Consider the following 18,177-nt stretch of genomic DNA (forward strand, 5'->3'; position numbering starts at 1 on the left):
CACATCACAGGCTGTTTAACCCCACAAGTGGCTTCCCCAGTCCCATAAGGGGAGGGCAAGACTCTGTCCCACGGCATCCTTGGTCCTGCGTGCTCTGCCCAGCCCACCTCTGCAGCTGCCTCACCCGCATGCGCCCCTGCGCCCTGGCTCCACAGCCACTGACCCTCCTTCAGACCCCTGGGTTTGCAACATTCCCTCCTGCTGAGGTCTTGGACCATCCTGTTCCCTTTGCCCGGAATGCTCTTTCCGTCTTGTTCTCCTTCTCATCCCTTCCCCTCTCACTTTCTCTCTCTCTCTCTCTTTTCTTAAATTGATTCACAATGTTGTGTTAATTTCAAGTGTACAGCAATGTGATTCAGTTATATATCAATATCTCTCTCTCTATATAGATACATATTCTTTTTCAGATTCTTTCCCACTATAGGTTATACTATATACTGAATATAGTTCCCTGAGGTCTGCAGTAAATCCTTGTTGCTTATCTATTTTATTATAGTGGTGTGTATCTGTTAATCCCATATTCCTAATTTATCCTCCCCCCGCCGCCAGCTTCCCCTTTGGTAACCATAAGTTTGTCTGTGAGTCTGTTTCTGTTTTGTATATAGGTTCATTTGTATTATTTTTTAGATTCCACATATAAGTGATATCATATGATATTTGTCTTTCCCTGTCTGACTTACTTCACTTAATATGATAATCTCTAGGTCCATCTCCCATCTCACCTTTTTTTTTTTTTTTTTCTTTTCTTTTGGCCAAGCTGCGTGGCTTGTGGGATCTCAGTTCCCTGACCGGGGACTGAACCCGGGCCACGGCACTGAAAGCCCAGAATCCCAACTACTAGACCACCAGGGAACTCCCTCCCATCTCACTTGCAATGTCACTTTCTCAGGAAGCCTTCAGGAGACCCCATGCAGGTCAGAGGGTGGCCATGCGACCACGGTCACGCAGCAAGGGCCGGAGGCCTTGGCCCCTAGGGTTGGAGGCCGCGTGCAGTTTGGAACAAACCTGGCTGGCTACACGGGGCTCGAATTTTCCTGGGGGCCCTCAGCAACCTCGTGGTGTGACGGGGATGGGAAGTCCACTGCTTGTCCTGTGTGCCCTGGGACAAATGATCCAAACCCCTGCATGTCTCACTTCCTTCATCTGTCAAGTGGAGATAAATAGTAGGTCCTACTTCATTGGGTCGTATGGAATTTTAAGTGAGATTTGACAGCACACATCTTACAAGTCTAATAAGTAGCGTGATTAATTCTTGGGTTCATAAAGGCAGATTCCCAGCCCCACTCTTGTCACGGAATTTACCCTCCAGTGTCCCTATCGAGGAGACACCTAATTCTCCCCAGCAATGTAACTCGGTCCTTGTCCTGGTAATGGCCTGAATTTCATGATTAGGCAGGAAAAATGAGCCCTTTAACAACGGATTGAGGCTACTTTTGCCACAGAGTGCAAGGATTACCAAAGTGGACTGGCTTTACTTGGTCTTTCCATTCATTCGGACAGAACAAGCCCTCGAAGACTTTCAACTACACCCGAGGAATGTGTTTTCTGCCTGAAAAATAACCGATGTAGAAGAAAAAGAAAAGCACAGATTTTGCAGATGGCAGGCACGGTCCGCGTGGGCCTCGGCCGCTAGCTCCCTGGGCTCGGTTCTTGCAAAGTGGCAAGACAGCTTTGCTTTTTCAAGCCAGTGCTCCATGGATACAAGCAGGAAGACATTCCCTGGAGTCGCTCCAGCCACTGTGGGGCTTTGCCCTTAACAACATTCCCGTGATTTCACTCTCCCCAAAAAAGGGATTTCTCAAAAGTTCCACCTTTAGGGCATCACTAAGCTAGAAATGGGATCTCTGGTTTAAATCAGACGGTCCCTAGCCTTTAGACTAAAAGGAGGATGAGCTTCTTCACGGCCAGTAGCTCCCAGTACATTTTCTCCTGAGATGTGAAGCAATTCCCTTTGCAGGATTCACATTAAGGTTGACTGCTGCAAGACAGGAGAAAGTCCCTTTCCCCAGCAATCTCCAGCCTTCTTCTGCAGTGTGTCTCACCCCGCAGTGGCTCCACAAGGCTGTTATCCAAATGTGTGATGGCTTTGCTCATTAACTGTCCCTTAGGGCAGGAACATTGGAAGGTGGAGATTTTGCAAACATTCTGCTTTTGGAAGTGGTTTGTTGGCTCCCATCAAACACAAGGAGAGAAAAGGGGAATGCTTTATAGCGAGGAGAGTTTGGGACTTGACCCAGGACAAAGCAATCTGCAATGCTTTGCCCCCTAAAAGGAGGAGGTGGGAGCCTCTGGGCCACTGCAGGATGAGACACTGTTCCATCGTCTCGGCTGTCCCCTTCAGCCCCTCTTGTTTACCGAGGCAAAGCGAGTCCTCAGTCCTCTGGGACACGTGGCCCCAGTAACACCTCTGATGTGGCTGGCGCTCCTGCTGCTGCATCCGTTGACCTGTGATGCTGCCGCGGACGCTGCCTCCCAACCAGATGCTGAGCTGCCTCAAGACAGTAACGGGGCACTGTCTGTCGTGTTTGCCAGCACAGAGCAAGACACTTAGCACTCCCTCTGATTCAATGACAAGATGAGGGAGTGAGTGAAGGCGTGCGTTTCAAAGCCATGGGTGTTTCTGCCTCACAAAGTCATTGTCTTGTGAGGAAAGCCGACAAACGCAAAGGAGCTCGGTAAGAAGCCCCATGTGCAGGATTGCTTCCTGTGCCTTTTGACCTTCAGCCATGAAGCGTGACCTTTACTGCTTGTTGAGCACAGACTGCTTTTAAAGGATATCCTTCCACTGCCCTCCCAGAAGGAAGGGGAGATTGGATGGTGCTCAAAGCCCACCAGTTTCAGGACCTTCTTTTTTGTTTTTTTTTTAAGTTTTTAATTAATTAATTAGTTTTGGCTGCATTGGGTCTTCGTCGCTGCACGCAGGCTTTCTCTAGTTGCGGTGAGGGGGGGCTACTCTTCGTTGCGGTGCGCAGGCCTCTCATTTAAGTGGCTTCTCTTGTTGCAGAGCACGGGCTCTAGGTGCGCGGGCTTCAGTAGTTGTGGCACGCGGGCTCAGTAGTTGTGGCGCATGGGCTCTAGAGCTCAGGCTCAGCAGTTGTGGCACACGGGCTTAGTTGTTCCGCAGCATGTGGGATCTTCCTGGACCAGGGATCAAGCCCGTGTCCCCTGCATTGGCAGGCGGATTCTTAACCACTGCACCACCAGGGAAGTCCCCAGTTTCAGGACCTTCTGCGTGTGCTCTGAAATAAGAAGACAGTAAGGGGAGGTGGCAGTGTTGGGGAATTTCAAAGCAGTCCTGGAGGGAGGCTGGTCCAATTTGGCTGATGGCAGTGGGATTTGGTGGGGGGGAGTCTCAGTGGAAGTAGCTGATTGACTGAGAGCCATCTGAATGTGATGGAAGACAGGATAACTGAGCAAACATCCTTCCCCCAAGCTGTCCCTCCACCCCATACAAATGTGTGCGTGCACACACACAAATGCACACATATTACATCCTTTGGGAAATAGATCATGTGGAAGACACAGGTATCAAATGGAAAGTCGTTTCTTCCGAAGAGGTTAATACAGAAAAAAAACAAGATGCCAAAGCTCAGGGTAACAGGGATTTAGATATAGCACAGCTGTCATCAAACATCCTCATGGATAGGCAGGCTGGGAGGATAGGGCTGAAACTGCAGGTGATCCTGATTCAGAAGTGGGGAGGTAGAGGATAGGTCCCTGCACCCCACCTTTCTCCATAAAGGCCAACAAACTGGCTTCAATTAAGGGAGTCCTGGAGTCTGTATCTGTCTTGGAAGTCCCCGCCAAAGTCCCAGGACCTAGAATCTTTGATATTTAAGGCAGGGCAGAAAGCTGCCACCAGGTGGCGCCAAACAAGAGCTTGTGCTGGGACAGGCCATACATTGCCACAGACCCAAGGCTCACCAATTCATTCATCGATTTTGCCACACCCCAGCTTTGCATTTTAGGGGCTTGGATTTCTCAGCTCCCCCCTCCTTGCCCCACTTATGGCCTCGTGGCAGGGTTTGACTATAGTGTTTCTCTATGGGATAATGGTGCTCTTTGGATATCTTAAACGCCTTGTACTTTTTAAAGTGCTTGCTTTTGCATTACTGCATTGCAGCAGGACTGACAGCTAGGCAGGAAGGGGTCATTACTTCCACCTTGCAGGTAGGAAAATTGCGGTTTAGAGAAATTACAGAGAGAAGGGAGCAGCTGGCGGTGTTTCAGCTGCTTCGTGGCCCAGGGCATTCTATTTTAATCCTCCTTATTGATCTGAGGCAGAGTCACAATGTGTAAAGGCTATGTGTCAGGGGTTTCAAGGGACTCAGGGGTAAAAAAGTGTGTCCCTGCTGTCAGGGAGCTTTTGGGCTGATCACCTTGCTGTCCCTCCTTAGACCTTTGCTGTGATATCAGCACAAAAAGCTGCCTCTCTCTCCAGGCTGCAGTCACATCCTCATCGTCCCGCCCCAGACCCTTACCTGGCTGAGACGGAAATACCAGCAGCTACAGAAGAAACCGGAAGACGCTCCTGAAGCATCTTCTTAGAGCATCACTGTTAGTAAGTTATTTAAAAATTTCTTCTGCTTCAAGACACAAAAGATATATGATGGAACAGAATGCAAAAAGGACCTGAATTTAAAAAAAAAACAAACCTGAGGCTTCAGCGACCCCTCATACTTGTGGAGCCCTTTGTCTCCAGCCCCCAGGGCTGGTCTGTGAGCTCCTCTGCACCACCCTGGGCGCCTTGGGGGAAAAGTGTGAGACGTGCTTCAGCCCCTGCCTTTCTCTCCCTTTTGGCAAGTGGACTTGGGCCGGGATGTGCTGGGTTTTCAAGGCTCCCTGAGTTCACACAGCCCTGGTCTCACCCGCAGGGCATCCTAAGAGGTCCATGCTGATGTCACTCGTTAGGAAACTCCTGGAAGATACCACGCACCAGGCACTCAACCAGAAAGGGGTGCAGAGCAGAAATGAACAACAGGAGACTCCTGCCCGGCATTCCGAACGTTGCCACGAAACCTCCAACCCCGCTTCCCCACCTTCGAAGGAGGGGCTTCTCTTGGTGATCCAAGTGGCTCATCCTCCGTAGCATCTGGCATGGCTTGGTGAACCTTTGTGCAATCCCAGAGTCCGGGGATGCAGGCTGGACACAGACTCAGCCCTGACCCCGCCTCTCCCGCCCTCGCACTCGAAATCCCGCCAGCATCGCCTCTTTCTCCATCCCCACAGCTCCCTCTCTCTTCTCTCTTCTCCCTCCTAAGCAGCACCACAGCCTCTTACTGGGCCCCTTGGCTCTGCTCGTGTCCCCTCCTCCACTTTCCACACGATAGAGACCCTTCAGTGGCTCCCCATGGCTACTACCCTAAAAGGCCCACCTGGATGCTCCCCGACCCAGCTTCCCACTCAAATTCATCTCTCACTTGCCCCACCTCCATAACGGCCCCGCCTCCATCACAGCACTCTCTTTGCCCTATGTTTTTAAAATTTTTATTTTATATTGGAGCATAGTTGATTAACAATGTTGTATTAGTTTCAGGTGGGACAGCAGAGTGATTCAGGTAGACATATACATGTATCTATTCGTTTTCAAATTCTTTTCCCATTTAGGGTATTACAGAATATTGAGCGGAGTTCTCTATGCTCTACAGTAGGTCCTTGTTCATCTGTTTTAAATATAGCGGTGTGTACATGTCAGTCCCATACTATCCTTCCCCCGCCACTTCCTCTGGTAACCATAAGTTCTTTCTCTAAGTCCGTGAGTCTGTTTATGTTTTGTAAATAAGTTCATTTGTATCATTTCTTTTTGGATCCCACATGTAGTGATATCATGATACCTGTCTTTCTCTGTCTGACTTCCTTCACTTAGTATGATAATCTCCAGGTCCATCCATGTTGCTGCAAATGGCATTATTTCATTCTTTTTAATGGCTGAGTAATATTCCATTGAATATACATACTGCAACTTCTTTACCCATTCATCCGTTCAACTTCATCTCTCACCTGCCTCAGCCTCCATCGTGGCCCCGCCTCCATCACAGCTCCCTTTATAGTGATGCAATCCTCTGTTCACTTCCCTGTCTCTCCCTCCAGATGGGTGGTCAGCACATGTTTTCTATAAAGGGCCAGCTAGCACATGCCTCAGGGTCGTGGACCATACGGTCTCTGTAGCAGCCACTCAACCCTGCTTTATAGCGCAAAGCAGCCACGGACACTATGTACACTGTGCGCGAGGCTGTGAGCCAGGAAAACTTTACAGAAGCAGGCAGCAGCCTGCATTCAGCCCTCGCAGTATAGTTTGCAGCCCGCTCTGTGAATGGTCTGTCTCACAGACCCCTGGGTCCCCAGCACCCTGCCTGGCATGGGTAGATCATTCATAAAAGTTTTGAATGGAGGTATGACCCCGAGGGCTGTGTGGAGGGCGCGGCGGGGAAAAACGTGTTTTTTCCTGCGGATCCAAGTCTCACACTGGCACGGTGAGCGGCCCCAGGCGGCGGCGTTCCGCTCCGCGCCAGACCAGGGCTTCTGCTTCCCGCAGCACCCTGCATTCATCTCAGGAGCAGCCCCAGGCTCTGCAGACTAGCGCTGGGTAAGCTGTCGGGTGAGATTCCCGGCTCGCTAGGGCAGAGGGAAGAGAAGGCCCCAAGGTGAGCCAGCCACAGAGCGAGGGGAGCCCCTCGTCAGCCCCCAGTCCTGAGCGGAGCCCCATAGGGTCAGGCTCCCTCAAGAATATCTGTCAGCTGTATCTGCTGCTCGCCTGGTCTTCCGGGGATCCCGAACCTGTGCCAGCACTCCTCATTTGGGGGAAAAAAAGTTTCTCCCCAGACTCTTCGGTAGACTTTTTGTCTGAAGTCACTCTGCCACCTGGTGGCTGTATCTGGGAATTGCAGTCCCATCCGGGCCAATCGCACTAAGCCTGTTGGCTGGGTTCCTGCACCTCCAAAGCCTTCCCCCAGAAACCTGAGTCCTATTCATTCTGCAAACCCTGAAGCTCTACTTGTAAAGGCACCTGATAGCATCTACTATGCTCTTTTCCCGTGTAGCAGCATGGTTCTGGTCCTCAGTCCCTCCAGGTGTGAGCTGTCAGCAAGGTCCTCCCAAACACCCCCATAAAGCGGCCGTCCTTCTACCGACGCAGCCTTTCCACCCTCACCCCCGTCCTTCCTTCCTTTCACCGCACTGTCTGCACCTGTCATACTCAGAAACAACGGTTGTTTATTGTGTCTGTCCCCGCACTAGAACCCAGGCTTTCTGAGGGCATGCTGTCTTGTTCACAGTTCTACCCCCCTGGTAGAACAGGCTGGCACACAAAGGCTCCCAAGAAATGTTTGATGAAGGAATAAACAGCAGTGATTCACACCAGACCATGATGATTTCCTTTCTCTGAACATTGCTTTCTGTTCTCTGGACTGTATGTCATTCTGGCCCAACTTTTACACAGCTGTATGTGTGTAACTCTCATATTCCCTCCTGGACTGCAAATTCTGGAGATTATGTTTGCATTTTCTAACTGAAACAGAAGCTCAGTAGATACATTTTTAAAATTATGAACATGACAGTATTGCTGTCATTAATAGCAATCCTCACATGTATAATCTGTTTATAGTTTCTATCAGTTTCTATACTTGATCTTGGCAATTCTATGAAAGACTAAAAACAGAAATTATGAATCCTATTTTTATATAAGGAAACTGGGGCTCAGTAAGGTTAAATGACTTGCCCAAGATCACACAGCCCCTGAATGGATGTGCTGGGACTTCTGGCTCCAGAATGAGCATTCCATTCCCTGCTTTTGTCAGTTAGGGTCCAAACGGGGAGAGTGTCCCCTGATGGGGTTGTTGAGGGAAGTTGACATTACCGTGTGGGCAGAAGGGATCTGTGCAAAGAGCCTGTGGTCTGTAGGAGAGTCTATTTTCCGGCGTTCCTCACCCCTGCTGTATTAATCTGTTAGGCTGCTGTAACAAAGTCCCACCGACTGGGTGGCTTCAGCAACAGAAATTTATCTTCTCACAGTTCTGGAGGCTGGACATCTGAGATCAAGGTGTGGGCAGGGTTGGTTTCTCCTGAGGCCTCTCTCCCTGGCTTGTCGATGGCCGTCTCCTCCCTGTGTCCTCACACGGTCATCCCTCTGTGTCCTCATCCCCTCTTCTTATAAGGACACCAGTTATATTGGATCAGGGCCCACCCTAGTGACCACATTTTACCTTAATCACCTCTTTAAAGGCCCTAATTCTAAATGCAGTCACATTCCGATGTACTGGGGATCAGAACGTCAACATCTGAATTTTGGGGGACACAATTCAGCTCATAACACTCCACCTCCTGCCCTTGTCCCTGGCAGACACATGTCACCTTCTTTCTCCACGGGCTTGTGCCCCCCTTAGAGGGCTTCTGGATGCTTTTCTGCTTCTTCAGAATGGCCAGCTGGTTGGCTGATGGCTGGCACATGGAAGGGCAAGGTCCCAGGCTGTCAGTGACTAAGAGGAAAACCCCAGAAACCGTAGAGGCCCCTGCAGGGATAGTTGCTCATGTACACTATGACCGCTTTGCCGGGCAACAAATTTAAAACCCCGAGTAAGTGGCAGAGGACTTCCTTTCTGAGAGGAATGGCTTCAGGCCAGCACCTAGGAGAAATTTCTGTGCAAGTGGACAGAGGAGGAAAACACGCAGAGTTCAATTTCAGACACTTAAGAAACTCTCCAGATTTGTCCCAACTAACTTGACACCTGAAATTTGTTCGGCTCATTTTGGGGTAAATCTCTTTGTGACCCTGGACCACAATTTCTTAACCTGTAAAATGAGGGACTTAGACTAGATCCAACCATAAGACTTGAAAGGACGGTTTGGGTCTAAGAACCAATATCTACTAGCTGTGTGACTTTGGTCAAGTCACTTTAACCTTTCTGCAACTTCGTTCTTGTCTCATAAATAGAGCTGAGGACCAGGTAATCTCCAATTCAGTGCCAGCTCTGAAATCCTCTTTTCTTAAAAAAACAAATTTCAAGCAATTATAAACTTACAGAAAATTAGGAATTACAGTTATATAATAAAAAACCTTTTCCTTCCTGGTCATTTGAGAGTAAGTTGCTGACCTGATTTTCTATCAGTGTGTGTTTCTACAAACAAGGACACTCTCCTGAGGTTTTACCAATTGGCCCGATGACTTCCTTCATAACGAAAGGATCCATTCAGAATGACACACTGCCCCGAGTTGTCACTTCTCTTTGGTCTTCTTCAGTCTGGGGCAATTCCTTTGTTTTTCTTTGATTATCACGGCCTTGGTACTTTTTTTCCCCCAGGTATTGGACTTATAATTAGGTGTGAATAAGATGGTAGAAAGCAATAGTGATCATAGAGAACTCATAAGTAAACTCATAATTAAAAAATAACAAGTGTGTCTCATTAGAATTCAGAATTTTAACCAGAAAAAAGGGAAAAAGACAAGAGACGGCCTTGATACTTTTGAAGAGTTTGGTCCAGCCATTTTGCAGACTGTTCCTCGATGCCAGGCCCCCTCGCCAGGGCCAGCTGGCTTGGACCCGGACTTCCCGAGTCGCCCGCCCTGCCACACGGACACGCTGTTGCCCCACCCAGGCTCTGACCACCCTCCTTACCCCCCGCGTGGGCTCCCACGTCCCTCGCCAGGCCGCCTTTCCCATGGACGCCCTCCCCGCTGTCCCCAAGCAGCCCTGAGACCCTGCGGCCCTCCTGTCCCTGAACTGAGGGCACCGCAGCACTCCACGTCACATCAGGGCCTTGGGGCTGAATCGCTCAGGATGAAAGGGAAGAGCTGGGAAGGTGGGAGCTTAAGGCTCTAGTCTTGAGTGTGGCCCCCGAATGAGGAGGGTTCCTGCTGAATGGGGGTCCGTAGGAGGAAGAGAAGGACCAAGGGCCCCCGGGACTCAGGGAGGGGTCTTCGTGGTGTCGAGAAGAGAAAAGCAAGGCAGCTGGGGGCACTGAGATAGGCTGTACACATTCTGCAGTTCTAAAAGGTCAGGAGTAAGGCCCACCTGAGGCTCTACAAAGAGACCCCGTAACAGCAGCGGGGAGGGTCTCACCTGGGGGTGTGCTCTGAGTGACAGGATGGTGCCAATTGTAAACGTATAAACAGGAGATGTGACAGGGAGCTGGGATGTGCAGCTTGCAGAAGCCAAGGCTCACTGAGGCCAGGAGCCTGGTCTGCAAGGGTGCACACAGCAGTCGGGCCGGCCCCCAGGAGCTGCAGCCGGTGCTGGGGTGAGAGCCACAGGGAGGCCAGTGCAGCTCAGCCTGGGACTGTGTTCTCCGGGTCAAAGCTGTGCGGAGCTGAGAAGGGCTCGCCTTGGGTGGTGAGTTCCCTGTCAATTGTGGCATTCAAGCTGAACAGCTTGGGGGCTGATACAGAGAACTTCAAGGGGGCTCAAGTCCAGGCCAGAGAGGGGTGGGGAGAGGAGTGAGAACTCACTGAGGCCCACCCCAACCTGAGGCCTTGTCACCCAGCTTCACCCGGTACGGGCACTGGGTTCTTCTGTTACCCGTGCCTGGCTTTGCATCACTTCATCTGCATCATCACGGCCCGGCGTTGGCCCAGGCAGTCCATGTGACAAACCCCCATTTCACAGGCCAGGAACCTGGGGCGTAGGTGCCCCTGCTCCTGGGGCCTAACCCCTGAGCCTCGGCCAGGGTGATTCTGGATCCGACCCTCCACGGCTGTCAAGGCCAACTCAGGACAGGGGAGCCCAGGCCTGGCCTGCCCCTTGGTGTGGGTGACAGGGATCTGGCTTTGCTCTCCCAACCCCAGACGAGGCTTCCTTTCCTCTCCTCGTCTGTGCTGGCCGCTGCTCACACAGCATCTGAACCCCTGGGTGATCTCCCTGGGGAGGGGTGGCCCCTTCACGCACTCAAGCAGAGACAGGAGCCAGGGACCGAAGATGGAAAATGCCTCTTCCTGGGCCTGTTCTGATGTAAAACTGCAGAACTCAGAATTAAACAGGTGCTTGACATCCCAGAGCAACACAGCCCAATTAAGCTATTCTGGGGCCGGAGGGCACTTAGGCATTTTGTGAGTTTTTATTGCCCGAGACAATGAATAATATATAAGTCTGTACAGTCTCAATTCAAACGATGACTCACGTGTCACATTTCAATCTAACCCGTGTTTTAATGGGATCCTCCTAGACTTTAGAAAGCCAGGCCAGCCCTGACTTCTTGGTAATTAAAGTTTGGATCTTTTAGGGAAATACTTCTCGAAGGGTGGAACACGGACCACTGCTGGTTCCTGGTCCATGAAGAGATAAGTACAGAAATGGAGAGTAAATGCTTAGAAACCTTCAGAGCAATTTAACGAGTGATTTTATGTGGGCTGAATCTAATAATAAAAGTTTGAGCTTGTATTTTATATGTTCATTTTTTGGTTCATTTTTCTAGTAATTTAACTGTATTATGTTTTATGAAAGTATTGATTTGCAAGAAGTTAGAAATTTAAAATAAGAACCCACAAGCTCTGTCCTTCCCCACAGACTGTCTGAATGCTCGGGTCCAAGGCCACGGCCCTTCCTGCTCACCGCCACCAGGCTGCCGGGCGCAGAGTTCACGCCCATACAGGGCGTTTCATTCGCTGCGGGGCTCTCTGTGCCTGGCGCGTGCTGGGCTCTTGTCTGTGTGACCCCTTAGCTTGTGACCACAGCTGACCTCCTGGCCCCATGGTGTCCTCCCAGGGCTTGTAGACCAGTGACCGAATCGCGGTGCCTGAGCTCAAAGCCTGACTTTGCCACGAAGTTGTAGGGTGACCTTGGGCAAGTCACTTCCCTCTTTGGGTGTCAGGTTTTTCATCATTTTAAGGGTGCTTCCGGTTCTCTCATTATGGGACTCCAACACTGGCTCTGGGGACCACTGAGATGCCCATCTTACACAGTGAAATCAAGGCCAGAGTTCTAACCAAGCTTTCATAGCACGTGGAAGGCAATTTCTTAATCTAGACTCAGAAGAGTCACTGGCATCCAGCACTCATATTTTCTTACAGCTCTACTAAGGTTTAATTTAACACAAGCTGTACACATCTGAAGCGTCAACTGTGGAGAGTTATGACATATGCCTTTACCTGGGAAGCTGTCATTGCAATTAAAATACTGAATATCTCCATTTTTCCCAAAACGTTCCGTGGGCCTCCTCAAAATCCACTTTCTCCCTTACTTCTGACCCCCAGACAACCACCGATCTGCTTTCTGTCACTATATAGATGACTTTGCATTTTCTAGAATTTTATACGAGTAGAATCATACAGTATGCACATTTTTTGGTCTTTGTTTTACTCAGCATAATGATTTGGGATTTATCCCTGTGGTTGCATGCATCAGTAGTTTGCCCCTTTTATTGCTGAACAGTACTCCACTGCATGGACATACCACACCGTTTTTATCCTTTCAGTAGTTGATGATAAACATGTAGGTTGTTTCCAGCTTTTGCTATTACAAATAAGGCTGCTGTAAACATTCTGAAACAAAGTCTCTGTGTGAACATGGGCTTTCATTTCTCTTGGATAAATATGTAGAAATTGAATGGCTGGGTCATAAGGTAGGTATATGTGAAACTTTTTAAGAAATTACCAAACTGTCTTCTTTTTTTCTTTAACATCTTTATTGGAATATAATTGCTTTACAATGGTGTGTTAGTTTCTGCTCTATAACAAAGTGAATCAGCTATACACATACACACGTTCCCATATCTCTTGTATCATTTTACAATTCCATCGGCCTTGTATGAGAAATCCAGTTTCTCTATATCCTTGTCAACACTTGGTACTACCAGCCTGAAATTTTAGCTGTTCTAGTGAATACATAGTGGTATCTCCTTGTGGTTTTAATTTGCATTCCTCTGATGACTAAAGTTGAACATCTTTTCATGTGCTATTGATCACTCATAAATCTTTTGTAAAGTGCCTGTTAAATCTTTTGCCCAATTTTAAATTGAGTTGAGTTGCAAGGATTCTTTATATATTCTGGATAGAAGTCCTCTGTCTGACATATGTGTTTGCAAATATTTCCTCTCAGTCCCAATATGTGGTCTTTAGTTTTGTGAGTGTATACAATTTCAAGGAGTTTTACAGCCCTCTATTAGGTCATCCATGCGTCTGAGTCTTTGCCCTGGGCACCGGTGCAGAACATCAGCTCTAAGGTTTCAGGTCTGGCCAAAAGAGAATGATGCGGGTCCCATAACAGAAACAGGTCCAGTGAAGGTGGAGTACTTTTTGTGAGTAAGACAGTGTGTGTAGTCAGTTGAGTTTTAGGAGTTGGGAGTAAAGATAAATGAAAAGGTTTAGCAGAAAATGGATGAATGAGATTTCCATTCTCCCTACCTACTGTCTGGAGAAACTACAGCCAAGGGACTGGGCTTGCTGGAATCATCAAGGAAGAGCTGGTTGATTCTGCTGAGAGAAATGCAAATCAGGTTGCTAGAGGTGGGACGTATTCCTGGTTGAAGGCAGGACACTGAATGAGTCCCCCATCTATGGATCAAGAGAGGATGGAGAAAGAAGAGACTGGGGACTGAAGAACGAGGGAGTGAATGCCCCAACCAGAGAGAGGATGAGAAGGAGACCTGGAAGACAGACCGGGAGCCTGGCTTGCTGTATTTGGCTTTTGTGACGTTGGCCAGGGACACATGTGCAAAAGTGGACTTGAAGGAAATGAAAGAATCTCCAGTGAAATGCGTAAGAGAGGGGATGAGATACTTGGGAGGAGGAGAAGAGGGTGGGGAAGGTCTTTTGCCCACGGGACAGGCAGGAGTGGGGACGAAGACTAGGGAGACAGGGAATTCGAAAGGGTGGAGGGATGAATTTGAGCAGCTGCTGTGAAATATGCATTTTGGGAAAGAGAGCTGCTACTAGACGCCTTGTGGCAAGTTTTGATGTGAATCTGGTGTTATCTCTTCAAGAAAACTTCCAGTAAAGACCTCTGATGCACCTCAGAGTTTCTGGACTGGGATCTGTATTTATTCCGAATGCAACAGCAGCTGAGGCTGGCCTCAAGGCAGCCCTGTGTTTTTGTTTTGTTTTTTTTGCTTACACAAAGCTTTGATGGTGAGTAGCTCAGAGACCTTGTCTATCTTGTTCTTTGTTTAGCAAGTGCCGGCACTTCCTCTGTTCTCATCAAACGTTGGTTGAATGTTATTGTAAAAAGCCTGTCATCCTGTATTGTCCGTGGGATAAGTGCAGGGGACCAGCTATCTCTAAAGGCGGCAGGAAGCCCTGGTCTCCAGGTTAGATACCTGTGCTCCATCTTCATCTTTTCTTCTCACGTGACCACGTGCCCTTTCTTATGTAGATTATTCAGTCCTTTCACTGTCCACAGGTTTGCTTATGTCCCCATTACCCTGCTCACCCCTGCAATCCAAGCTAACCATTTCCATCGTTAACCTTGCTCGAAGAGATGACTGCAGACTGCAAACAGCTTAAAGCACAGAGACTTCTGGAGTGCTACAGGAATTGTAGAATGTTAGCAACATTGAACACTGGGCTTCCCTTCAGTGAGATTTGTCACTCTGTCATTTCCTGTCCAATGCTGGCTTCCCTACCACAATGCAAGCTCCAGAGAGACATTCACCATGCCTACCCGATCATAGTGATATGCCGGACCTGGGGCACTGTAGGTGCTTAATAAATGTGTGTTGACTGAGTGGCTTATTGACGGATGGCTTCCATGTTCCCCGTGGAAGAACCTCAGTCTAGAGGAGAAGGAGGAGCCTCCTCCCCTGTTCCATTGCTCTTCCAGGATCCAGGATAAAGAGCTGAGGTGCTCTCGCTACATGCGTACAAACGAGAAATCATGGGTTTTTACTCTGTAACTTTCTCTAGAGATTCCTTTGACCAAGGAGGACACAAAATTTGAACAAGTGTGACCAAATTCCTCAAAGAGTGAGTGATACCTGAACCCAGGTATCAGACCTGTGGGTCAGTGTCCTCGCCTTGGACAGTGTCCAGAGGCAGGGTGGCCCAAGGGCTCAGTCCACCTCCATCTAGACCAGACTGGTTTGGCGTGAATACAGCCCCACCTCCTCAGAGCCCTGTGACCTTGGGCCTTGGTTTCCTCAGTCTGTAAACAAGGCCCAGTGGTAGTACCTATTTCATAGGGTTACTCTGACTGAGGGGGGTTGACACTGAGCAGGGCCCCGTGGGGCTCCTGGGCACAAAGCCTTTCTGTGTCCCCCATTTCTTTGATTACAGGAAATAGGCTTCATTCAGCCTCCATGACCTTCCCTGAGTTCCAATGGGCAGATTCAAGCGGTTGTTAATCAGGGAAGGGAAGGGATGGGAGACAAGGGAGGAGCAGTCAAGAGAAACAATAGTGCCGCCTTGGGGCAAGGTCCTGGTTCCCCATCAATGGACACAACAATGTCTATGAGCTGTTTTGCAGATACCCCCTCCAGGTAGGAAAAGTTAACAGTTAATGATGATATGCTTCCCACAAGCATGTAGACCCCAGACCAGTTGGAAGCAGAAGGTTGATGATGTCAACTCCCAATTACCTCACCACCAACCAATCAGAAAAATGTCCACAAGCTGATCACACCTTCTTTGAACCATTACTATAAAGCTTCTCCAAGGGGGGCGCAGTTTTTGGAGGTGCTAGCCTGCTGTGTTCCCTCTTTGCCTGGCAAAGAAATAAAGCTATTCTTTTGCGTTCCTCCTCAATTCTGTCTCCGTATTTCTATTTGGCACGGGTGTACAGAAGCCGAGATTTCAGCAACAAGATCTTAATACGTATAAGAGTATTTACAAGGGCGGTTGACGTGTAGGAAGCATTACGCACATGGCAGCCTTTATTAACAAGGAGGGTTCCATGGTGTGTGTTCTGCCTGCTCCTCGGGGAGCCTGGAGGCCAGGGAATCTAAAACATTCTGGACTTCAGCAGCAAGGGAGCAGTAGAATTAGAAGCCAGGCCACTTGGGCTCCTGGGGTGCCCTGGGGGCTCCAACATGTCTACCCCTGAAACCGAGTGGGGCCTGGGCACGGAGGCTTCTTTTTGTCCCCCGTTTCTTGTAAGCAAGACTCCAGCCTCCATGACCTTCCCTGAGTTCCAAAGGGCAGATTCGAACAGTTGCTAATCAAGGAACCACCTGAGGCGAGATTAAAGGGACCAGAGAAGCCCATCACGATTAGGAGATGGACCAGCTGAGACCCTGTACACACCCTCATCTTGTCAGCAACCCCGCCCTTGAAGTACTGTTATAAAACTCCTCATCACATCCTCCTGGGTGGGGACACATAGTTTTTCGATGCAGGAGCCCACTGTGTCCCCTTTTGCCTGGCAAAGTAATAAAGCTGTTCTTTTCTACTTCACCCAAAACTCTGTCTCCGAGATCTGATTCAGCACTGGCGCACAGAGAAGCTGAGCTTTCGGCATCACCCCCCTGCTCCCATCCACATTCTTAGCACTGTTCAGTCCGAGTGAACGCCTTCCCTTCTCTGAGCCTCGGCTTCCTCATCTGAGCAGTGGGAGTGGTCCTCTCTGCCCTGCTACCTCTACAGGCAAAAGGGATGGGTGAGAAGGTGCTTTTCAACAGGAGGGGTAAAAGGTTTCACAGTTACTTTCCAAACGAGCGAGCCGTGTTCGGGCGGGGAGGGATGGGGAAAGGATGCCAGCAGAGCTGTGAGTTGCAAATGCTCCTCCTGTGAGAAATTGCCGAGAATCTGCTTCTTAGGAAACCAGGTGACCTCGAGTGGCGGCCAGCAGTCCACTTCATGGGCTCCATCTGCGCCCACAGCGGTCGTGGCAGAGCGCCCAGGCCGGCGACACCGACACCCGGGCAGCCGGGAAGAGGGGGTGACATCTGCGCGGGGGCGGAAGCGGTGCGGCATTTATATTTGGAAAACAATATGCATTTGTCAGGGTTTGCTCTTTCTTTTCTAAATTCAGAACATTTGGGGAGAGAACAAGAGAGAGGAATATTGATTTCCGCTCCGGGAGAGGATGATGGATGGCAGAGACGGCAGGAAACACGGACACTTCCTCACCTACCCCTCCCCATCGACTCCATCTCCGCCGCCGCCTGGCTGCCGCGCCCCTCGCCTCCTTCCCTGGCTTCTGATCTGCTCTCACTCTCTCCCTTTCCTCCTTCGCGGCCAAAATGAAGTTGCCTCCAGGGTTAGAAGGAAAAACTCCACATGCCCCACCCCACTGGACCCCTAGAAATTTCACCGAGGTGGAAGACCCCTGAAACTTGTTGGGTTTATTTCCCACCCCCAGGCTTTTTCTTTATTTTTATTTTTGTGTGGTACGCGGGCCTCTCACTGTTGTGGCCTCTCCCGTTGCGGATCACAGGCTCCGGACGCGCAGGCTCAGCGGCCACGGCTCACGGGCCCAGCCGCTCCGTGGCATGTGGGATCTTCCCGGACCGGGGCACGAACCCGTGTCCCCTGCATCGGCAGGCGGACTCTCAACCACTGCGCCACCAGGGAAGCCCAGGTGCTACTTCTTGCTCACTAGGTCCATAAGTGTAATGCACCAGTGCGCTATCGTGTGCAAGTGAATGGGGTCTTGTGATCAAGACCCCTGCGAACTAAACTATGACATAGGCCCGGAGAGTTGATATCCACCTGAGGTGGGACAGTAAAGGTGTAACGCTGGCCTTGTCAGCAGAGAACAAACTGCTTCTGGTGGATCTCACGGACAGGAATGCAGAAACAGGCATTCTTTCAGATCAAGAGCTGCATAGCGGATACTGGAAGAGATGTGTCACTTTACTCAAGCAATGAAATCACATCTGATACAGCAGCTGGAATTGGAGTCGCCACCTTGGCAAGCTTACAATAATCCTCTGTCATTCTCAAAGACCCGACTGTCTTCGGCCGAGGCCAGATGGGAGAGCTGAATTGGGGATGTGGTGGGAATCACCGCCCTTGGGTTTTTTAAGTACTTGATGATTGCACTAATGTCTGCAATCCCTCCAGGAATGCAGGGCTGCTTCTGTGGTTGACTATTTTCCTAGGTAGGGGCAGTTCTAGTTGCTTCCACTTGGCCTTTCCCATCATAATATCTCTTACTCCGCAGAGAAGGGAACCAGTGAGTTCAGAGTCAGCGTCCAGTAGTCCCTAAAAGGTCTGATTATTTCCTCTTCCCCAATGCACAGTTGGCAAAAGCCCGTGGGTCCTTTTGGGGAAGGCTGGGAGAGTGATTAACAGCATAAATATTCCATAGTGTACTA

At 49.7% G+C, this 18,177-nt stretch overlaps 1 protein-coding gene across 4 annotated transcripts in view; it reads right to left on the reverse strand.

Annotated features, from left to right (window-relative positions):
* Window positions 1-14,014: 14,014 nt before the first annotated feature.
* PRSS55 (serine protease 55) overlaps window positions 14,015-18,177 on the reverse strand; it is a 161,833-nt gene continuing 157,670 nt past the window's right edge. For all 4 annotated transcript variants that reach the window (XM_049711254.1, XM_033429859.2, XM_033429858.2 and 1 more), the window contains one exon: window positions 14,015-16,803. In XM_049711254.1, coding sequence (XP_049567211.1) covers window positions 16,558-16,803 — 246 coding nt within the window. In that variant the 3' untranslated portion in view covers window positions 14,015-16,557. The remainder of the gene's footprint in view (window positions 16,804-18,177) is intronic.

Source organism: Orcinus orca, chromosome 6, assembly GCF_937001465.1.
Source record: "Orcinus orca chromosome 6, mOrcOrc1.1, whole genome shotgun sequence".
NCBI classification, from domain to species: domain Eukaryota; kingdom Metazoa; phylum Chordata; class Mammalia; order Artiodactyla; family Delphinidae; genus Orcinus; species Orcinus orca.